This window comes from Chelonia mydas, chromosome 3 (assembly GCF_015237465.2).
Source record: "Chelonia mydas isolate rCheMyd1 chromosome 3, rCheMyd1.pri.v2, whole genome shotgun sequence".
Taxonomy (NCBI): Eukaryota; Metazoa; Chordata; order Testudines; family Cheloniidae; genus Chelonia; species Chelonia mydas.
Window position 1 is genome coordinate 159746458 of NC_057851.1, and position 24829 is coordinate 159771286.

The 24829-nt window shown below is 39.8% G+C and overlaps 1 protein-coding gene across 2 annotated transcripts in view; it reads right to left on the minus strand.

Annotated features, from left to right (window-relative positions):
• KCTD3 (potassium channel tetramerization domain containing 3) overlaps positions 1 to 24829 on the minus strand; it is a 62561-nt gene that overhangs the window by 12564 nt on the left and 25168 nt on the right. For both annotated transcript variants that reach the window (XM_037895723.2, XM_037895722.2), the window contains exons 7-12: positions 23045 to 23188; positions 20419 to 20509; positions 16610 to 16800; positions 11800 to 11915; positions 1527 to 1614; positions 1249 to 1365 (exon numbers count right to left, since the gene is read on the minus strand). In XM_037895723.2, the coding sequence (XP_037751651.1) occupies positions 1249 to 1365; positions 1527 to 1614; positions 11800 to 11915; positions 16610 to 16800; positions 20419 to 20509; positions 23045 to 23188 (747 nt within the window). The remainder of the gene's footprint in view (positions 1 to 1248; positions 1366 to 1526; positions 1615 to 11799; positions 11916 to 16609; positions 16801 to 20418; positions 20510 to 23044; positions 23189 to 24829) is intronic.

Below are 24829 nucleotides of genomic sequence, written 5' to 3' on the forward strand. Positions count from 1 at the left end.
CTAAACTGGGAGGAGAGGTAGATACGCTGGAGGGTAGGGATAGGATACAGAGGGCCCTAGACAAATTAGAGGATTGGGCCAAAAGAAATCTGATGAGGTTCAACAAGGACAAGTACAGAGTCCTGCACTTAGGACGAACGAATCCCATGCACCGCTACAGACTAGGGACCGAATGGCTAGGCAGCAGTTCTGCAGAAAAGGACCTAGGGGTTACAGTGGACGAGAAGCTGGATATGAGTCAACAGTGTGCCCTTGTTGCCAAGAAGGCCACTGGCATTTTGGGCTGTATAAGTAGGTGCACTGCCAGCAGATCGAGGGACGTGATCGTTCCCCTCTATTCGACATTGGTGAGGCCTCATCTGGAATACTGTGTCCAGTTTTGGGCCCCACACTACAAGAAGGATGTGGAAAAATTGGAAAACGTCCAGCGGAGGGCAACAAAAATGATTAGGGGTCTGGAACACATGACTTATGAGGAGAGGCTGAGGAAACTGGGATTGTTTAGTCTGCGGAAGAGAAGAATGAGAGGGGATTTGTTAGCTGCTTTCAACTACCTGAAAAGGGGTTCCAAAGAGGATGGATCTAGACTGTTCCCAGTGGTAGCAGATGACAGAACAAGGAGTAATGGTCTCAAGTTGCAGTGGGAGAGGTTTAGGTTGGATATTAGGAAAAACTTTTTCACTAGGAGGGTGGTGAAACACTGGAATGCGTTACATAGGGAGGTGGTGGAATCTCCTTCCTTAGAAGTTTTTAAGGTCAGGCTTGACAAAGCCCTGGCTGGGATCATTTAGTTGGGGATTGGTCCGGCTTTGAGCAGGGGGTTGGACTAGATGACCTCCTGAGGTCCCTTCCAACCCTGATATTCTGTGATTCTATGAAAGAGAAGGACTAACAAAACTGGTTAAAGTGTAGAATAAAGGTGCTGTGAATATCTTCCTAAAGAGGTTTCGGAATGCAACTTAATCCAAACCAATACTATCTGCCATTCCAAACCATAGTATATCCTTTCTAAAATATTTTTTTAAATTAAATTCATGCCCAGGTTGACAGTCTGTACACCAATTTTAAGACTAATGAAAATGACGATTAAACACTGATAACTGTTTTATAAAGGAATATAGCACACAATCCTTAAGTAGCCTTATCAGTGCTACTGCTGTTAGAAATCTAAAATACTTTTAAAATATGAAAGTGAAGCCTCTGTGTGCAATGAGTTTTAAGGGAACGTAAATGATGCATGATACAAACTTGTCTTGGGTGTGAGGTAGACACTGAGTGCTGTAATGGCATCATTGGAGGGATCATGATAAAGTTCTGTCACCAGAAGATCATTATCCTTCATTCGCAAGGGAAACTTCTGCATATCTGCATAAAAAAAAAAGTGATATCCAAATAAAAAACAGCAGAAATTTAAAGTTAGTTCATAATAATGATTACATTTATGAACAAGAAATAATATTCCTGTTAGGAATAATTATTTTAACAAAATTGAACATTAATCTTAATTTTGCTCTTTTTGTTCTTACCGATGTAATATATAGAGCCATTGTTACAGCCCAGCAGTAGGAAAGATCCAGCAGTATCGTAGCTGGTGATAGGGACAACATCCTGAACCTAGTACAACAGTAAATGAAATATAAAACATTAGTTCACCATTTTCTTTCAATTCTAAATGTAAGTTCATTTGCAATTTTCTTTGCTGTTCCTTGTAATATTTTGTTTTTAAAAAATCATTTTGATTCTTATGCTGTGTGGAGCATCATACCACTATTTAAAAAACAAAACAAAAAAACCCTTCCCACCACTGCCCCAGGTAGAAGTTTCAAAAGCTCTCACCATATGCCTAACTCTTCTCCCACTGAAATCAATCGGAGTTTTACCATTGAGTTCAATGGGGTAGAGTTAAGCCAGCACTTGAGTGTTTTTGAAAATCCCACCTTAAATATGCACATACAGACACACAGAGACACATGGCAACTAGAAGCTGTAATTATTATTCAGCATTATGATACTGTCAAAAGGGAAAATACCAACATTAACTATTTTCAAAAATTCAAATTTCTGCTAGTTTAAATAGTACATCCTAACTTTTTATATTATATGTATAAATATTTTAAAATCCACAGAACAGATTTTCTTTTCCTGTCTCCCTGCTGATTTTTAGCAAGGGAGAATGAATAAATTCAAGAGCAACCATTCCAAGTGCATTTGAGCCTATCCCTTCTCCTCTTCCGCCCTGTGGAAACTCCTGCCTGCCAGACTCTCCAGCAGCAGCAATGCTGAGAAAGGGCCTCCCTGTCAAGTGACCTATGGAAGAAAAAACTGGTCTCTTCTAACTCCCATGTTTCAGTCATTTCTTAGCCCCACAAAGGGCACTCAAGGGAACGAAAGGGGATCTCTTGCGTTCCAAGAACCCATTGGGGTCCAGTCCCATGCAGAGTCAGAACTACGAAGGGTGTTGTTCCTGAGTCTGAGGCCGAAAGAATGTCTCCTTTGCCTTAGATCCCTATGCAGAGACAGGATACATCAGCTGCTATGTTCCTCCCTGCCCCATATGAGAATGTGGCCATCAAACTTGTGCATGGAAGTCACTATAAAAAAAAAAAAACCAGTCAAACTGATTTTACATAGAGCATGGTCAAATGCACATCATAAACTGAATCCCCAAAAAAAAAAAAAAAAAAAAAAAGATTTTCCCCTCAACCACTATTTCAATTTCAGTCAACGTAGTTGTTGTCCAGCTATACTGAAAGAAGGGCAGGAGACACTTGATATGAATTTAATCAGGCCGCAAATTTATTATTAGATGTCTGGAACTACCTGGCACGCAACTCCATGTTCATTCAACTAACTACCTGGGGCTTCCACCAGCTCACTTTCATTTTCCATCCAGGTCCCTCACGGCTTGGACCTTACCGTTCACCCTCCCTCATAGGAGAGTTAAGGTGGGCTATAAGAAAGGGGGGTTGGCTCCCTGCCGTACCAATCATAGGATCCCCGAACCGCCTTCTCCCCGTCCGCCCCATTCCATTCCATTCCTTTCCTTTAACCAGCAGATCCTTGTTAAGTCCTTTAACCAGACCATTTATCTGGTCACTGGATGCCTTCCCTATGGAATACCTACACTGAACATCCACCCTACGCTTACAAAATAAGTTGCGACAGATAGCCTAACCACTTTTCCTCCTCACCATAATAGGTCCTCCCCAACACCCGCTGTGGGGAAGGAGAAAAAACTCCACTCCACCAAAGCCAATAGGAGGTGAGGGGAAATTCCTTCCTAGTCCCCACCCAAAAAGGAGCAACTAGTGCAATGCCCACAGCAGGACCTAACCCAACCTGATATTCGCACCATGAGGGGAGGGAGGGTGGGTGCTGCCTTGTCTGCTGCTTGGAGAAGGAGCTTCCAACGCCAGAGCTTGCACCTTTTAAAGCCTTCCACCTTTATGTTCCCGAGGGAAGTCAGTGCCGCCAACCTGACCACCATCCATCTTTTTGCAGCAGTTTCAGACCTCCTTCCCACCCCTCCCCCACCATAAAGCACTGCTACCTTCCTCCAGCAAGCCCGGACAACGTCTGTCCCGCCTGCTTCAGGTGTGGTGATTACTTGTAATGTTAGTCAATGAAATTTTCAAACTAAAGGTATTGTTTTGTGAAGCTGACGGTGTTCTTTAAGTCCCTTGGAAAAGAAACTGTTTACATAATACCTACCATGCATCAATGCATAGGATAAATAAAATATTTTCCATACAACTAGTTCTTGTTATTTTCTGTAACTCACATTTACTCATAAACTCACATTTGGTTTACAAATAATCTGCAGAATTACAGCACTTTCAGATTCTCTGTTAGGCTTCACAAAAGAAAACAAAATATTAATTGAAGATAGCACTTTTCTTCCAGAGGGCAAACTTTCTCAGTACAGACTGCCAGAGTTAAAGGGATGGGTTTATTTTATTTAGTTTAAGTGATCAATTTTTGCTTTCCTTCACCAGTATGATGCACAGTATCTGAGCTAGGTTTCAGTTTTATTCTTGGAAGGTGCTCAGATATTACTATGATGAGTGCCAATATAATAACCTAGATAGATGTTTTACTATTGAGCTACTGCACAAGAAAACTGAGCAACAATGTTAAGAATAGCAACTCATTTAGACAATTCTTTCTAGCATTAGTTGAAGTGCACCATGTCAAATTCTTACTACACACAGTAAAATGGAATAGCAAAAGAATCACCACAAAGAACTTGATTTTTAAAAGCCCATGATTCCATATTTGGAATTCTTAGAATACTGCAACACACCTTCATAATGGTTCATTAGTCTCCTGGGTTCAGGTATTTAAGAACAGAAGGACAAAAAACCTTTAGTTCCAACAAGCTTATCAAGCCAAACACAATTACCCTGAGGTGCTCTCTACTAGTCTACTGGATTGTATGTGAAGAGCCTAGAACAGAAGATATATTACTACAAGACACGAAGCAGTTACCACTATTGCAAGTGGAAGAGAGTAACAGTTCCATGAGAAAGTGGGTGGCAACTTGTCAAGGTAACAGCTAAACCACCTAACATAATCATCTCTGTACAATATCCCTGCAAAGAATCAGAAGACATCTAAAGAACCTAAAGGAAGACACCGGCTGTTTCCTGAGGACTTCCAGAATGCTACTAACAGTGCTTGTGCACAGACAGAAATAGCACATACCCTGATACCAGAAAGAAAAACAGGCTCCACATAGAGAACCCATCTGAGCAGCAAAACAGGCCACAACAGAAGGGACTGTTCGGGGAAGGAGAAGTGTGTGTTTAGAAGACAACTGAGATTCAGAAACTGTAATTACAGACAAATGTCCTATGTGGGGCAGAATACTCCTGTCATCTCTCAGGGAATTCAGGTTACTTTCCCGACCTCCAACCAAGATGTGTCTGTTAACTTGTGCGGGTTTTTTATTTGCATTAGACCAGGGGGTAGCAACCTTTGGCACGTGGCCCATCAAGGTAATCCACTGGCAGGCCGCGAGACATTTGTATGTTGACCGTCCACAGGCACGGCCCCTCGCAGCTCCCTGTGGCCGCGGTTCGCTGTTCCTGGCCAAGGGGAGCTACAGGAATCCATTGTCCAGGAATGGTGAACCGCAGCCACTGGGAGCTGTGCCTGCGGACGGTCAACATAAACAAAACGTCTCACGGCCCACCAGCGGATTACCCTGATGGGCTGCGTGCCGAAGGTTGCCGACCCCTGCATTAAATATTCAAATAAAAATAAGATGGAGGGAAAACCGCAGCAGTAACCAACAGAGTCAATGGATGCAGGCCCTGCTGTGTGACAGGAGTATAATCTCCTGTAACCAAGTGAGAAACCAGGGGCAGGGCTGAATCTTACCAGGTATCCTCTGTCATCTTTATTACATTCTGTGCCTGGTCTACACTAAGGCCCATTTACAACCAATTCCCACCACAACTAACACCAATTCAGTTGCATCTTTTTGGCAATGTTGGGAGTCCTAGAGTATGTGGCTGGTACTGGCAATGTGTCAGCTCTGTGTCAACTAAACCTGCCAAAAAACGTGGTGCTGGAAAGGACTGCCAAAGGCCTTATATTAGAACTATATTAGCCCTCCTTTTATTGCTAATACTGGTGCAAACTATGAATTTTCTGTAAAAATTCCCTAGTATAAACAAGAAAGGGAGTTACAGTGAACAAGGCAAGAGATGCTGGTAATAGCTCATCTTAAGTGATCACTCTCCTTACAGTGTGTATGATAACTCCCATTTTTTCATGTTGTGTGTGTATATAAATCTCCTCACTGTATTTTCCACTGAATGCATCCGATGAAGTGAGCTGTAGCTCACGAAAGCTTATGCTCCAATAAATTGGTTAGTCTCTAAGGTGCCATTAGTACTCCTTTTCTTTTTGAGGGCATGGAGAAGTGGTCATGTGTTGGGACAGAAAGGATTAAATGGTGTGAGAATAAATTAGCATTTGAATTACACTGTGAAGTGGTAAATATTAGGATTGTTGTTGAAAAAGTGTATGACCTCAATGAAGCCATGCCAATATGAGCTGAGGACATGGCCTGCTAAGTGCTAAATTCTCTATTATGTTTATTAGAATGCACAATGCAGCAAGATACACAAGTGCAAATCTTCAAGCTTCTGAAAAAGTTGCAGACTAAAGGCTTGTCTACACTGGCACTTTACAGCGCTGCTACTTTCTCACTCAGGGGTGTGAAAAAACACGCCCCGGAGCGCTGCAATTTTCAGCGCTGTAATGTGCCAGTGTAGTCAGTGCCCCAGCGCTGGTAGCTATTCCCCTTGTGGAGGTGGGTTTTTTAGAGCGCGACTACACAAGCCACGTTAAAGCACTGCCAGTGAGTCTTCAGTGCCCTAACTCGTCCATTAGGTCCTGGCAGATAAAAATATTAGGTAGTTTAGTGGTTATACTATTTTCTCATCATTTCATTCTATTTATCCAAGCAAATCAGCTATAGAAGGAAGCATTTGTTGTAATATGCTTTGAGATCTACTGATGAAAAGTGCAATACAAGAGCTAGGTACTATCATCTGTTGTACAGACTTTTGCCCTAGTCTACATTCTAATAAAACTGAATTTTGATGGCCACCTCTGGTAGCAAGAATGGGTGAAACTCCATTAAACTCAGGAATACCACAAATTAGCATGATATCTACAGTAAGCTTACTATAGGTTCTTTCCATTAGCTGGCCACAGGGGTGGGAAGTCATACTAAGTAATGGAATGTTGACAGAAAAAGAACACACACACACACACACACAAACAACACTGAAGGACAAATTTGTGACCTCTATAAAACCACGTATGAAGCTGATTAAAACAGAAATCATGAGGAGACTTTCTAAAGGTCCAAAAAACTCAACTTACTGGGACCTACAATAAACCAAGCAGAGTAAAATTCATTCTTTATTATCTTGTTTGTGAGACAGCAGCACTGCCAGGTTTTTTGGTGCTCCTATATAACAGACACTTGTGTTTTTCCTCAACTTGGATTGACCACACAAAGCAACACACTTTTTCAGACCCTGGCAATTTTTGATTTGGTCAAATTCATCCTTTTATAGCACAGCTGGATTCTCTGCCAACTGCCTAAGGCTATGTCTACACTACGAGTTAGGGGTGTTATTTCCCTGCTCATATATACACAGTCACACACTAGCGAGTATAACTAACAGAGTAGCTGTGGTAGGAAGGGTAGGGGCAGTGGAGGGACGGCTGCGCTGTGCTGAGTACATACCCACTGGTTTCAGCTGGAGTACTGTGTCCAATTTTGCTCATCAATGTACAGAAACTGGAAAGGATCCAGAGGCAAGTGACAAAGATGATCAAAGGGTTGGAAAGCAAGCCATCTGAGCAAAGGCTGAAGGAACTGGGTATGTTAAGTTTGCAAAAGAGGAAATAGGGCGGACAGACGGATGGACAGGATAGCAGTCTTCAGATACTTGAAAGGCTGCGATAAGAAGATGGAGAAAAGTTGTTCTCTCTTGCCATAGAGGGCAAGACAAGAGGCAATGGGTTCAAACTACAGCATAGGTGATTTAGATTAAGTCTCTGGAAAAGCTTCCTAACTGTAAGAACAGTAGGACAATGGAACAGACTGCCTAGGAGGTTGTGGAAGCTCCTTCACTGGAGGTTTTCAAAAGGAGGCTGGATAGTCATCTGTCTTGGATGGTTTAGACACAACAAATCCTGCATCTTGGCGGGGGTTAGACTAGATCAGTGGTTCTCAAACTGTGGGTCGGGACCCTAAAGTGGATCATAACCCTATTTCAGTGGGGTTGCCAGGGCCAGCATTAGACTTGCTGGGACACAGGGCTGAAGCCCAAGCCCGAGCTCCACCCCCACCCAAGTCGACGGGGCTCGGGCTCTGGCCCCCTCTCCCCCAACCCAAGTCGACGGGGCTCGGGCTCTGGCCCCGGCCTCCTCCTGGAGTCATGTAATAACTTTGTTATTTGAAGGGGGTCACAGTGCAATGAAGTTTGAGAACCCCTGGACTAGATGACCCTTGTGGTCCCTTCTATGATTCGATGTTTGTATTCGGCACAGCTCCATTGCCACTACCCATGCAACCGTGGCTACACTGCTATTTCATACTTGCGCTAGCTCAGAGAGCTACCGCGACTATATGTACACAAGCAAGGGGATCGGCCACCTAGCTCATAGTGTAGACATAGCTTAAGTGACCAAATGATGAGCAATTTTTACCTCGTAGATAAGAACTTGAGATACAGCTAGAAATAAGACTAAAATTACATGACAACAGTTCTTACTAGCATAAGTGGTTAGAAACAAGCCACTGAGAATTACTATTTGCCAGACGAATATCTTTATGTGAACAATTTAATACAGTGTTGTCAATTTAAAAAACTCAAAACTCAACATCTTCTAACTGTTTACACATTACTGATTTTCACTGCTAGATTATCTAATGCCTATAACCTTCTTGCTGTATCATATGCCATCAAAATCTTGCCTGGGGAATGAGCATTAGGGAAAGCCACCTCAGCTAGTCTGCCCCAGTCTCTGAGAATCAGGGACGAGATGCCAGAATCTATTATGGATACAGAAAAAATTATAACATCCTGAGGAGGAATTATATAAAGGATCTCTCTTAGCTAGAGGGAGAGTGGCTGAAAGAGAAAAAACTTCTTTAAAAGTAGAGCTTGAACTATGGGCAATTCAGAAAGAAGGGGATGGGAAAGCATCAACTAAAGAGAATCGAGTATTTATTGTGTTTATACCAAGTAAGAGAATGGAGTATTTGGAGAATTGTAAGAGAATGGAGTATTTATTGTGTTTATACCAAGATCACAGGACACCATAACCCCCCTGCCCAATGTAATTGAGAATGGCTCTCCCAAAAAAGGCAGAACAAGAATCTACTGAAGCACAAAGTTTAAATGATTTTTTTTGTGTTAACGACTGTGGGCTGTGAGGAAAGTCTTGTACGTTTTCTAGTTTGTGTAGCAGGATTACAAAAGCCCAAGAACTAGCACTGTATTTGAGAGTATGCCCACTCTAAGTGGAAGTACATTGTACAAGGTTATAATTTTCATTCCCTTTTCTAACTCAAAAGGGAGTAACTCATGTCTTTGCATAGGCCTTCGTTGTATGTTCCAAATCTAGTTAATTTAAAAAAAAAACAAAAACCTGAAGAGTAAGGGAAATGAACTGTGGCATCTTTATGAAAACTGCTTCATTTCCTTCATTTATGAGATCTTTTCCTTTATGCTATCTTTGGGAGCCTATGTGCTCTTCTGAAAATTCACTGTTCCTTTTCAATGAGAAATCCTGTTGCTATAGCCATAAAATTACCCAGTTTTCAATTTAAGTACTACAATCAGGAACCCCATTTTGTTTTCTACACCTATTATTTTTGCTCTCGCAATTTTCAAGGGCTTTACCAGCAAGCTCTTTAATATAGTCTAAGAAATATGTTTTACTGCCAAAATGGCTGTAGGTGATCAAATATATTTATTGTTAGGGAGAGGGGAAGTATAGTTAATAGTTTCATAAATTTATATTAACTTATTGATTTCCAGAATTTGCAAATTGTTTTTGATGTCCCAGAAGCCTGTGTGACTAATCCTGGAGAACCAGAGTTCTGAGACAGCTGCAATTCAGAATTGTGACACAGAATTATAAAAGGTCAGGGGTGGGAGTAACCTTTTACACCTTGATAGGGATAGTGAAGGTTGTCAAAAATTCCCTTCCTCACTAAAAATAAATCCAACTGACACCAGAAGGGAACCTAAACCAAATTCTTGTGATAGCCCAAGGACTCTAGCAGCTATTACAAGTAGTGGTCTGCTGAGGAGATACAAAAGTCTTAGGAATCTGACTAGGAACAGTGATGATATTAAATTGCTATACAGAATGGTAACTTTAACAAAACCTCTTAAAAGAGGAGTCTTTAGTCTTAGAGACTAAAAAATTTATCTGGGCATAAGCTTTCGTGGGCTAGAACCCACTTCATCAGATGTATGAAGTAAAAGATACAGACTAACACAGCTACCACTGAAACCTATCTTAAAAGATGTTTATAATACTACTGGTAAATTCCAGACCAAAAATCACATGGCACAGTGCAGAGAGCTGCAAGTTCAAATAGATTCAAAGATACTAAGATCAGAAGGGACCATTATGATCATCTAGTCTGACCTCCTGCACAACGCAGGCCACAGAATTTCACCCACCCACTCCTGCGAAAAACCTCTCACCTATGTCTGAGCTATTGAAGTCCTCAAATTGTGGTTTAAAGACTTCAAGGAGCAGAGAATCCTCCAGCAAGTGACCCGTACCCCATGCTACAGAGGAAGGCGAAAAACCTCCAGGGCCTCTTCCAATCTGCCCTGGAAGAAAATTCCTTCCCGACTCCAAATATGGCGATCAGCTAAACCCTGAGCATATGGGCAAGATTCACCAGCCAGATACTACAGAAAATTCTTTCCTGGGTAACTGGACACTGATCCACATACTTCAGAGGGAGAGAATATTGATAGTTACTCTGTTAGCAGAACTGAAAAAAACTTCAAATTCTTGCCTTGCAAACACATCTATCTATGAGGTCTGAAAATAAAGAAGGAAGCAAAGGAGGGCATATGAAGAAGCCAATTCTTTTTCCTAAATTGACAGTTCCTTTCACCTTGTTCCACCAGCATATTTTGTGAAACTTTATCCTAATCAAAAGGTGGCATTACTTCAAAAATATTTCAAATGGTTTCTTGCATTTTGCATGGTGTTAATTTAGATTTTAAAAAGGCCTTTCAGCTTGTTTCATTTGATGCAAACATATTAGGTCAGCCCTCACTATATAACTAAAGAACTGTGCCGCTTTGGTTGCCTTTTTGCGCTCTCTGTGTTATTCATTGGCAGGATTGTTGCTAAAGGGCCAAATCAGAACTTCGTCAACTAGTGCTATGGCAGTCGCAGGAGCGAGCCTCGGGTCAGTTCTGCCACTTGAGATTTGCAAGACAGCCTCGGATTTCATTACATTCTGTCCCTACGTTGTACCATGGAGACATTCATCTGGCTGCGTTACAAGGTTTGTTTCTTGCATGAATGCCCAAACTCTTCCCTCAGTCTTGTCTGGAATCCAAGAATCTCTATTCCTGTTGTCAGAATGCATAATATGTATAAAAAAAAATCACAGCACATCTATGATGTATATAGATATAAAATAGATGCTTTTGAGGCATGATATACAGTGCTATAAAAGGAAGAGTCTCAGTTTGTGCCATACTTTTCATGGTCACAAAAGACTTACAGACTCATATCTGAAGTTTTGGATATGCTCCTCTGAGAACTGTGGCCACTTTTCGTTGTAATATATTAAATTTCCTACTGGAACTACATATCTGAGTTCAAGCATGGGGTCCCATTAGGAAAACAAAGCTTTTAAACCAGTGGTAGTGGCCAAGGGAGGAAGGTTCTGAAGACACTCATGGATGACATTTAATATTTTTATATGCCTAAAAGTTCCCTTTTTTTATTTAAGATCATAAAGAAATGGAATGCTCAACAGTATTATATAGAGATAAACTCTGAAAAATTCTAGGAGACGAAATACCTAAAGGCATGATGCTTAAAGATATCAAAATGATAGGCACAAGTCAGAGTCTTACAATATTAAAATGCTGATGTTAGAAAAATAATATTTATGCATTATCTGAAAAAAAAAAAAGGATTTTGTTCTTGTTTCTTCATAAAACATATCAGTTTTTGATAAACACCGATGTATTAATAAAATGCTTCAGTTCAACACACCTGCCAGTGCTGAGTCACAGCATTCCACACTCCAACCTTCCCTGTATGACTAGTAGCCACTAGCTGGTTGCCAATGAAGAAGAGGGCATCTACAGGGACTCCAAGACTGAACACTCCTACAAAAAATAGAGAGTCTATGAAGCTTGTTTTCAGAATAAATACAAAAAAAGAAAAACAGTAAAGATGGAATCTCTCTCTCCTCTCTTTAGACCTATAATGAATTTAAACTACTTTTACTTCAACATGCAGTAATCTGCTGATGCAGTCAATGTTTCTTTTTGGGGAAAAGTGATGTTGCAAAATAATAATAAATGCCTTGTTTCTCTATAGCCACCTTTATCCTAAGGCCTCAAATCATTTACGAACACCAACTAATGAAGGATCAAAATACTGTACTAAGCTCTAATTTGAAAACAAGCTCTAATTTATAAATGTACAGTTAAAGCTGATCAGAAGTGCTGTCCACAAATGACTAAGAGCTTACACAAATTTGACAAGAATTTTCAAAAACATTACTAAAAGTGATATGAAGGATCCATGATATTGTCTTTTGAACAAATTCTTTTAGGAATATAATGATCAGAAATTAAAACAAACCAGTTTCCTTTTTTGCTATGGCAGCCAGCTCTGTACCTAAATGAACTATTACAGGCAAATATAATTAAGCAGAAAAATATATCACTTTTACTTCTTTCTACATTGCAGAAAGATGTGTCTTGTGGTTATTATATTACTAGGAAACATACACTCCAACGGACACACATTTATAACTAATTCTGAAAGATGTACTTATCGGGATACACTGGAAGATCCCTTACAATGAACATAATTTTTGAAAGTGCCCAAATTTGGCTTTTGGAAATTGTTTTTGGTGGCATTTGACCAATTGTCACAGTAAACCCTGCTTCTAAGTCTAAAACATCTCTTTATGATCAGCCAATCATAGAAACTGCAATTGCTTAACAATGAAGATTAACACTATCAAAAATAACAGCCAAGCATGCATGAGCAACTCAATAATAAAATTAACAGTTTGCTCAAAAATATCAGTCTGATATGAGTTGTTCAACCAATAATTAGGATATTTGAAGCAGTACTACAGAAATAATAGACCCTTATTTTTTCCCTCTTTCAAGTCTTACACCTACTGGTCCTGTCTAAATACTTTTTTCTACACATTTCTCACCGCTTCACCACCACCCACTATGAGTATTACTGGTACTTTCACCCATCACTACTTCGATTACTGGATGTTAACCAGTACCGAGATCAAAAGAGGTTCAAAAGACAAAAAACTGAGATGAAGCTTTGATGTTCAAATTTTTGGAATTCTCATTGTTATCACGTGAATAGGGAACTGAGTCAACCTACATACTGCAGCTGACTCATTTCACTTCACTGCAACACTTATTATTTTCTTCTAGTGGCACTAAGATATCACAATGGCATTCAGGCCAGGTCTACACCATAAACTTACATTGGTATAACTATGTCGCTCAGGGGTGTGAAAAATCCACACCTCTGAGCAACGCAGTTATACCAACTTGATCTTCACTGTAGATGCACTATGTCAACAGGAGGGCTTCTCTCGTCGACATAGCTATCGCCTCTTGCAGAGGTGGATTAACTATGCCGACAGGAAAAACTCTCCCTTTGGAGTAGCAGCATCTTCACTGAAGCAGTGCAGCTGCGCTGCTGTAGCATTAAGCGTAGAACTGCCCACAGTCTCTCTTCAGGGTCTAATATGACTGGTACTGACTGACAAGCTTAAATGAGTTTACTATATCATTTAGTATGAAATCAAACTGTTTTTGAAGAGTCACAGCAAATCAACACTGAAGAGTTTTCATAGTTCTCCAAGTTTGTTTTCTTGGGGGTGATTTGGTAGGATGCTTGCCAGCTAGATCAACCAGACAAGAAGTAACTCAGCACTAAATACTGTAGGGTTGTAAGCATAAACCTATCTTCTTTCATTATAAAACTGCTCATTAAGATACATACACTGCCAAGTAAGGAGTTTCTTGGTGTACAGTTGTCTACTGTACTGACATTTACAATAAGTTACACAAAGATCTTATGCAGCCTCTTAAAATGTTTTAATAAATAATGTAGTGGCATATCTCCAAGAGTTGTGCAAATGCCTCTACTAAAACTCAGCAGAAATTTCTTGAAGAGTATTTAAACAGTGGAAATCCCCAAAAAACTTTATTTGGATAAATTCAAATGACAAAAGTCAAGATGCCATTTCAAACAAAAGAATAATAGTCTACTATGCTTGATGATGGCAGTCAGTAGGCTTGTTACACACTAGTGCTTTAATTATGATGCCAAATGATTTTTCAGGTCATGGGGTATCATCTCTGATGCAGATTATATTCAGCAGTACCAGGCACATAAAAGCAGGCAATAATAAAAAAAAGGGAAACAACTAGAATTGATTACTCCAGAGAAGGATAAGGTTCAGGGAAATCAAGGAAGACAGCTTGAATGGTCTGAAGGAATTTAAAGTGTCACTCCTGCTTAGGCTCAACAATCTTGACGGCCATCTACAGGGAAGACGATGGTATAAGTAATGACAGATTCTTGTCTTAAGGGGCCCTCTCAGTAAAACACTGCTTATAGCAGCAATCCAGCAGCGGTGTCCTACGTAAGTAATATTGAAAGGAGTACAGCCTCTGGGAGAGCTCTATCATGGAGATGCCAGCCCTTGCAATTTTCTGTGGATGGTGTTGTCAGGGTCTGAAGAGCATTTGTAACAACAAATTGTTTCTTTTACAGGACATGGAAAAACTACTGCCTCACTATCCCAAGGCAGGGCTTCAAACATTTGACTCCGCAAGAGAAATAGACCAGTAAAACTATTTTATTGTTGTGTTACTGGATTGCTTAGTTTAATTGAATTGGGGGAAGTGGGGAACCCCACACATTTGAGTTATAAAAGCAATGTAAAAACAGAAGTGTGGAACACTTAGTTCATAACATTGACTAACACACACAATACAGATGGCCAGAATGTTTCAAATTAAAAAAAAATCTAATTTTTTTTTAAGATATGGAATTTTTCATAAACATTTTGATTTTTCCGAAGTTTTCCCATGTTCAAAATAATGATAGCAACTTTCACCAAAAACATTTAGCCTGCTGGTTGCTCTGCAAAATGGGATAGAAAGAGCTGGGTTCTATTCCCCATCCTGCCACAGAGTTCCTGTGTGACCTTGTGAAAGACACTTCAGCTCTCTGTGCATCAGTTTCCCCACCTGTCATAAGAAGGATCATGCTTCCTCACTTCTCAAAAGCAATATTCATTAATTTTTGTAAAGTGCTGAGATACCACTGTGAACATCAAGAAAAATTAAATATCCATGAATAAACATAAACCTTAATCTTGCATTTTGGAATGCATATTTTAAAGTAAATTTTGTCTTTATTTTAAATAAGCCAACCTGAACTGAAACTCCCAAATATTTTAGACTATATTTAATAATTTCACATCAATTACATTAGCTCCCATCATATTCTAGGTCTTAGTATTTTAGTGTTAAAAGGAAAGAGCAACAGAGAATGAACTGAACAAATTTGCAGCCAATTTCAGAAAAAAATGTCTAAATTAACAGGTTACAATTATTCTTGGTACTAAGCTTGTTAAATTAAATCTATGGTGACAGTACTTTATGGCTGGAGGAAACAGGTTGTCACTATCTTTCAAACCATGACTTACATACCACTCTTGGAATTGAGGATATTCCCAATTACCAGCCTCTCCTCTTTCCCCAAAAGCCCATTATTCATGTTTTTAAGCAATTATATATTTTAATAAATCAGACAAACCATCAATCACAGCTGTACTAAGGAATGTTTGTTTCTCTGAAAACATTTTTCATATTTATATGACCTCTAGTATTGTGAACCCGTTGATGCTAAACCGTTTGGGACCCAGTACTACATGCCCACACTAATATAATTTGTATTTTTGTTTAAAATGCTGACTACGGTGGCAAATAGCTGTCTCCAAAATTCTGTTTAGGAACTACATTTTATAAGATTAGCAAAAGCAGACTTTAAAAAAAAAAAATCTAAAATATGACCTACTATAGAACAAAGCAAGAAAAAAAAGGGTAAGTTGGCAATCGTTTTAGGGTGCACCTAATCTTCAGTAAAAGACCCAAGGCTAGCTTATGTCAGCTAACTTGGGCTCACAGCGCCCAGGATGCAAACCGCAGTGTAGACATTCAGGCTCTGAGACCAAACCACCCAGGTTTCAGAGCCCAGGCTCCACCCCGAGCCCAAATATCTACACGGCAATTTTTAGCCCCATAGCCCAAGCCCTGTGAACCCAAGTCAACTGACCCCAGCTCTGAGACGTAGTGCCGTTGGATTTTTCATTGCAGTGTGGATGTACCCTTAGCCTTTCACCTCAAAGTCTTCTGTTCAAATCCAACTTGTAGTGCTGAAGAACAGAGTCTAATGGATTGAGTTTAACTCTAATCCACGTTGTCAGATAAACAAGCTACCAATGACACTTTAACATGAATGATGGCTCTGAATTGCCTCTGCCCAATACAGAGACACTGATTTTTGGATTGTATTTCTTTTCACTCACTCAGAAGGAAGCGTCTCCAGATCAAAATGAAGGGCAGAAAGGTACACACAAAAATTTTAATATTAGATTGCTGTACCAAAATTCATTTTTTATTAAGTCTGTGTAAATGTTTGTTATGAATTATCCAGTCAGACTACATGTGGAACTATATTTTTATGAGTCAGAAGATATTAGCAGTAAGACATTGTCACACAAAACTGTCATACCCACCAATTTCACTACCGCTACCGCCATCCTGAACACTCCACAGGATTATGCTACTCTCAGACGCAACAGCAACCATCTTATCTTTGTCCCCATGTGGGCCTCCAACGACCTTGGCATTCAGAGCCACTCGTTCGATAGTCCAATCCAGATATGGACTTGTGAAAACCTGTTGCCATCCTGAAGATTCTTTGATTCTGGGAAGGATGAGAATTTTAAAAAAGTACACTTTCCAAACAGCCTCAGTTTGGAGTTTGTACCTATAGTCAGTCTTACAAGCCAATTATATTTCCTTTAAGTTATAAAACAACATCAAATAAAGGATTCTGATATTAACATACTCTTCACAGGCCTACAGCCACAAAATACAGGAATTCTGGATTAAATACAGTGTTAAAAGTTAATTTATTGGGCCTTGGTAATGCAGAACATATTATCTTCTGCTAGGCAGCTTCGGAAAAGTAGGTGATATTGTGAGCTGCAACACCCAGCCAGAAGGAAACAAGTAAAGGATGGAATCTTAATCTTATTGTCCTGGTTTTGCCAGTTTAAGATACACCTTTAAGGTTCTGCCTCCACCCAACAATTGCTAGGGATCCTACTCATGCTCAACTGAATGTGAATCATACAAAACACTGATTTATGTATAACTGTGCTACCTAATAAATATAGCAATCTCACTATAATCTCTACTACATTTCTAATTTCTGCCACTCTGCTACACTGTGATCTAGACTGCATGTCATTGCCTAGAAACCTTAGTTCTAAATAATTATTTGCCAGTGCTTAGAGATTTTCTTTGTAATTCAATGTTACTGACACACAGGGCAATGCAGAAGACCATGAGTGCAATGCAGAAGACCGTAAGAAGGGATGCAACACACAGAAGGTGGAGGGTAAGAACACCAGTAAATGGAAAAGTGAAACAAAACTGGAAGTGTAACAGACAAAAAACAGAACACTTACAGAGGAAAAAACATTGAAGAGTAAGGCGGAATAGAAGAAAAAGATGATTAATGAAACAGTACACAAATGTTATAAAACATTTTTGATTAAAAATGTAAAATACTTAGAATGAACCATTCTTTAAAAGTTACAAAGAAGCAAGACATAATATTGCAGTTCTTATAAAAAAGTCTGTATTTTTACTCCCTCAAATTTCAACCTGACATCATTTTACAGTAGAGTAAACCAAATCCCACCTTGAGTCCCTATTTAAATTCTGCATAGCTTTTACTGAAGAAAAGAAAAAAGAAAAAAAACTTTGTAATTAAGTTTGATTTTACTCCACTTGTCACAGCAAGAAGGCAAAAACACAAGAGGGTGTTTTAGCGCTTCTGAGTTATTTCTTTTCTAGTGTGAAATTAACAAATCTATTTGCCCACATATACAATAACGAAATATATATTAAAATGAGTAAAAGACAGGGACCAGCCCTGGAGTAAGCACACAATTTAATGGAAGTTGCATTCTATTTATCCAGGGAAGATTTTGGCCTACTAGATCTCATTCACAACCCAAGGCTTTATATCAGCCTAGTTTAAGCCAAATGGGGGTACCTTTTTCCCTTGAAATGTTAGGATCAGTGTGCTTGGTGAACGCAGCTCCTGCATTACAATTAATTTTAGATGTTTATATTTTTATTTACATCTATCTAATTGAATGTTTTATGACCAAATAATATGTAAATGACCACCTTGGACATTTTTTCTGTTTACCTGTATGTCTCTTTATTACTGGCTTGATCAATCTAGGCTATTAAGATATGTGACTCCAGAAATAGCTCTAGCAACTGTAGCTCTGTCATTATATTGCATTTTGCCTGTAGGACTGCATTTTTGAAAAGTTCTTGGACACTACAGATGCCAAATACTTAAACTTATGAATTTAAGAAGTTTTAAAGGATTCCACAATTTTCATTTGCAAGATGAAATGCTACATTTTTAAGGATGCCCTATTTTTCTGTAGGCTTTACATAAGTGTTTAAAAAAATTCATGTTAAGTATGAGATATGTTTGACGTGTTCATTTATCATACGTCCTTTCAAGCATTATGATTTATTTTATAAATATGCAAAGAGACTTAAAAATATTTCTAACCACATGGGCTTCACAGCCAATTCAATGTAAATTGCTATTTTAAAATTTTTTTTTTAGCAACAGCACTTCCTTCTCTAGCCTCACATTCTACAGAGGCAATGCTACCTCAAAATAGCCAAACAATCTGGTTTAAGGTATCATGCACACGTATTAGGAAAATATGCTAGCAATTCATAGGTACAGTTATTTTAAAATTACTGCCTCCCAGGTGCCAGATATTCTAAAAAATGCTGGAAAAATTCCATTAGTTCTAATGTAAGTGAGAACAAGCTACAACAAACCAACGCCTCTCCCAAGGCTTCAGAGACCGAGCTCCAGCCCAAGCCACAGCTTCAAAGTCTACACAGCTATTTTTAGATCACTAGCACAAGCCCCGATACCCCAAGACTGTCAATCTGGGCCAGAGGCTTGCTTCCACTGGCAGTGTAGACATACCCTAAGAAACAAGTTCATCAAAAGATGAACTTTGGGAAAAGGGGAAGAATAATAGGAAGATTATTAGCATATATGGCTTGTGTTATACAGGTCAGCCTAGATGAGGAATGATAATGAAGTAGAATAAATAAGGTTTAGAGAGAAGGAGTTCAGAAATCAGAAGTGAGCCATGCTGAATCAAGACCAAGACAGGGAGTGACTAAGATGGTGAGCCCTGAGTCAATATACAGCTGGATATCAAATCAGAGGTTCAGGAGAACAAAGTGGTGTTAAGGTTCAGGTTACCAGTACTGTAGACAAGAAATCATTTTTCCACACATGCAAGAAAATATTGCACAACTGGCTACGTAACTTATGGGAAATGTTTTCTTCTTTTGAAAACAATCTTGTAATGTACCATTGTTGGAAGTAGGTTCCTAAATCATTTGTATTAAGAAAATGCATCAGTAAAGCAATTCTGCACCCACTTTTTACTGAACCCAGTCTAAGTTACTCATTTACAAATATCTTACATACTTACATACATATCCTATTGCACAGTGGCTGAGTAAAGCAACAAATACTTATTCAGCTATTACACAGCCCAGTTAAATAGCTAAAAAACTGAAGTTTTTTAACACAGGGAATACCAACCAGTCACTTTACAAATACATAAAAGCAAGCAGAAAGCCAGACAAATAGCAGAGTGACCATCCCACAGCCGAGGCATAAAGCGTTTAGAATATTGCAATGCTTTAATCTGAACACATTTCCAAGACACCCATATTTTTCAATTTCTTCTTAGGTATATAGTAGAAGGAAGATTTGAAATGAGTCTTCCAAAAACCTTTAAAAAAATCCTGTGTTAAATACAGTTGATCAACCAATTAAGTCAAAAGTCCAATGTCAATTACTCAACTTTCTAACTCTCAGTAGTATCATAAAATCATTTTTTTTTTAAATGTAAGCAAAGGTTTCAAGGGAAGTCCATCACTGCAACAGCAAGGAATTCAGTAGCTGTGTTAGGAATGGGGTGAACCAGAACAGTTAGAAGATTTTCCCCATTTTGCGTCTGCCAACACTATATGTGGCCTATCAGTACTTAAAAAAAAAAAAAGGAACACATGAAGTGTGTGTGCTCAACTATCAAATTAAATAGAACTATGAAATTTCCTAAAATTTAGCAGAAATTAGCAACATAATGTTCAGTAAATCAGCAAATTCAGTAAAACAGTTTGTGTAGAAGGAAAGGAAAATCAAGTTAAAAACCCAATCCACCAGAAACTACTAAGTCATTTATACCTATAGCAAACAGCAAAATGGGCATATGCAGCTACAATCCAGTTATGGTGGCCAGCTACTATCAGAACCTTTCGTGGATCCACAGGAAATCCTAGAAAATAGTAATGAAAAGAAAAGGGTTATCCTCAGTTACAGACATCATTCTTTAACCAATTTAAATATACAAGGTGAGAGGCTGGGAGACCAAATCCAAAACTTTCAAACTAGGACTTCCAAGACTGACTGTTTTGTAGAAATGAAGCTTTGCCTTCTCAGATGGTGTGCACTGGCTGTACATGCAAACAAGCTAAGTACATGATTGACAGTGTATCTTAAATCACTGTTACAGATCTATCAGTGTTTTTGATATCTGAATCCATAGGACTTTTATGTTCTTTCGTAGAATGAGGCAACACAGCTAATAATTACTAAATCAAAAGGTCTCATAAAAAGTAGAAACTGGCAGGTAAACTGAATCAGGGCTGTGCTCTTGCAAAAAAAAAAAAAAGGGGGGGGGGGGGCTTCTATTTTTAAGTAACTTCTAATGTGTGTCAAATTGGTCAATTATCTGAGAATAAGCTTCAAGTTTACCTATTGGCTTGCAGGGTATATAAAGCTATGTTATGAAAAAGTGGCATTTTCAAAAGCAATCATTTTAGGGGGAGATAGCAAAGATCCTTATATTGAGTTTGCCTAATACTTGCCATTCTAAAAAAAAAAATTCACATGACCTCTGAATACCTCTAATACCTACATTGTATGAAGGTGTTAGACATTCAGCAGCAGGAATGCCTTTGGGTTATGGGCATGCCTTTTGCTGGTCCATGGAAACCAGTCAGGTTTGGCTGAGTTACAAGGTATTAGAAATCACCATTTCTTGACAAGTTTGGGAAAGTACAGGTTTTTTTGGCCACATAGCAAAAATGCTGATGATTCTAAAGGTCTGCGTATGCATCTTGTCTCAGTGCCTCACTGTAGCATTCTATAGAAAGCTGGGTAGAACACAGACAAAATGGATTCAGCAGAAGAACCAGGAGACACTGAACAGGGGAGCGGTTAAATCACAATAGGAGAGGTTGGGTGGACAGGACTGGGGGCAGATACATAACCTTGGGTCAAGCACACAGAACATGGAGGGATTACGACAGGGGCACAATACTTATGCTGGAAGGAGTTATGGCTGCAATCAAGCAGGTCTTTAAATCGATAGGCAATCAAAGACCTTGTTAAATCCAATGGGTGTGCTAACCACCCTTTTTCAGGCTAACTGGAAGAAGCACTTAAGCTCCTTTATGGAGTAAGACAGCTGGAGACAACAGTAGCTACTGCCCAAGGCAATTGGCTAAACAGTGATTCCTCAGCAGTGCTAAACCACATGGTCTGGGGTGGGTGTGGTCATCCCCTTTGGACTAGTTGCAAATGCTAGAGGATTGTTTGGCAAGTTGTGTGTAGGTGAGAGGGAGAAAGCCACCAGACAGCAAGAGAAGCAGTTGTGTGGGTTGCCCTGAAAGATAGCAGGTCAGAGCTCATTGGGGAACAGAACTCACAGAAGAGGCAGGTGCCTATTTGTTTCTACAGTGTTCAGGGAAACAGGTCTTTGTGTACATTCTTTGTAAATAAAATAGGATTGCACCAAAGAAATACCCAGCCTGTATCATTAATTTCTCCTCCCAAAAGAAACAACTCTGCAAGCCCCAAATATTGTTCAGCGCCAGTTGGGCCAAAGGGGCGACAACTTTCTTTGGAAGATGAAAAGCGTAAGAGGGACAGGTGGACACAAAACAAAGGGTGGGGTTACACTAGAGGACACAGTACACAACAGCCTTTGGGAGGAAGACAGAGGGACACAGTTTGATACATAGCCTCCCCTAGCAGCTGATCCACAAAGGCTAACACTGCTGCTGCTGCCGCCAGATATTGTGGTTAATTCTTTAGCTCAAGTGATAGAAGTCTGTGCTGCAGTGCTGAAGGTTCAGGGTTCATATGCTGATATATGAGAGGAACAAATTATAAATAAGCTACAGAAAGTATAATTTGTTTTTGTCTTTTTAAAGAAAACTAGGAAAGTACACACAAAAACTACATTAAAAGAATGCTGCACAGGTTTTAAAGTCAAGAACTTGAAAGTTAGGAAATGCCAGACTTCAAGTTACCCGCACATCTTAAATTATGGCCCCCGTGCATGTGGATTATGATATAATCTTTAGTTACATGATCACATGTTATTTGTTCTACTAAACCTTGTCATTCAATGCACAAGATGGACAGTGAATGAGGCAGAGGGTAGCAAGAAGAGAAAGGATGTTCTCTTGCATTGAAAGCAAGACTAGGACTGCAACAGAATTCCTATGTGAGGTTAGACAAGACTACCACAGTGCACATGCATACTGGGGGACAAATTAGGGTTTAATGTGTAACCTTAATCCTGCCATTTCCTAATTTTGTAATGCTTGACATTGCAATCTTAACACTAACAGTTTTTCATACATAATGTTAAAGTATTGCTGAATGTGTAGTTTATACTTAAAAAACAGAAAAATATACCATCAGAGTTTGAGAACAGACTTATCATTAACCCCTTAACTTGGTATTTCCCACTGGAAATCCCACTGGCAACATGATAAAAGTACATGAAAACTTTCCTTACCTAGCCTGACTGTGCCTTCCCCAGTACCAGCAAGTGTAGGTTGGACACTACCTCCTCGGACCTCACTTCCTTCAGAGTAGTTCTGACCTGTTCTAACATCAATACATGGCCCAGCAGTACTGTTTATTTTACGACAGGGAATGCCTATCGGAAAAAGGAAAGACATTTTTTCATACTTCATTTACCTTTTACTGTGCCAGGATAATTTCTAAAACAGTTAATATACAAAGCACAATTACAAACATTTAAATTCTTACTACACTGGTAAGTCATCTTTCAAAGTTAACAAAATTTGCTCTTGCATTTTATTTCCAAAACCAAATTTAGTTTAATCGCTGCAAAACTTAAACAAATAGGTTGTTCTGTCAGGTTCATAAACCAATACCAGAAATCATAAAAACATTTAAATTAGCCTAGCATGAAACCTAATAGCCAAGAATGAATTTAGGTTCACAACTAAAAGTCAAAGTACACATGTCACAGAGGTACACAGAGACGATATGATTACTGGGTCAGTAATCATCTGTATGATGAAACTGACCCAATGCAGTAACCGTCCTTCTTCAGCAGATGTCAAATATAATTTAACTGCTAGTGTAGACAGCACAAAACCTCTTTCTGTAACAGCGTGGAAAAGGGATTCTTTCCTTCTACACTAGTAATTAAATGTTTCTCAAAAGCAGTCAGCATGGCTGCATACAGCCACCAGTGGATTTTTCTGCAGCCACAGCAGCCTCCAAAACCTGGGTGGAGATTGGGGTGGAGGCAAAGCAGTGGCCCCACCCTGCAGCACCCAGCTGTTGCTCCTGAATAGCTGTTACCAAGGGCAGTGAGATGCACTGCCTTGGTGTTTGCGCTGGCACTGCCTGCAGGGATCGGCACCCTACACCACACAGCCTTCCCCGAGGGTCAGGGTAGCAGCTCTGGCAACATATGGGGCCGGTGCGCATGGCACCGGAGATGGCCCTTGTCAATGGAGGCGGCTGCGGCGTTCAGTCACTGGAGCACTCCTGGGCAACTCCCGCACTCCTGCCTGGCTGGGGCACAGGGAGCCTGGGACTCGGAAGGCAACCGGTGAGTTCCTGACCCACTTTCCCCAGGGCAGACTCTCTCTGAAGGATTACAAGAGGCAGGGACAGAGACATGGGTTGGTGCTTCCCCCGCCTGGGGCTGCACTTGCCGTTTGAAGTTGCTGTAGCTACCGCAGTAGGTCAACAGCTCCAGGCTGCTACAGGGCTTGGCAGCTGCCCAGCAAGGGTAAGGGACTCCCACTCCGTGACACGCTCCAAGCACAAGAACAGGAGCAAAGTCCGGGTGCACTGAATGGGGAGCTTTATTTCCTACCGCCTTCCTACTATATAAATAGATTACAATGATTTGGACGTGTATATGTATTTATTTTTCCTAAAGTTAATTAAGTATTTTAGGAAAAATTGTCAGAGCAGCCACCAGCAAGAGTCGGTGGCCACACTCCAAGACTGCCAAAAAATCTGTTGCAAGAACCCCTTCTTTTCTGGCATTGGCTTGAGATGGCCCTATGCTAGCAACTGCTGTCAGCAACAGGCTAATTTTCCTATTTGTAGTTAAGACTCAAGGCACCAGCTGTGCTATTCAGACCATGGCCGTTGATCTTGGAACGAACCATTCATTTTTTAATATGGCACATTCATGTAATTTTTCAAAATAAGTCAGTTTGAATTGAAAATCATCTTCCTCCATAGAGGGATGAAAAAATATGAATCACTTCCCTCTACGGGAAATGGTTTCAAGTTAGAAACATTTACC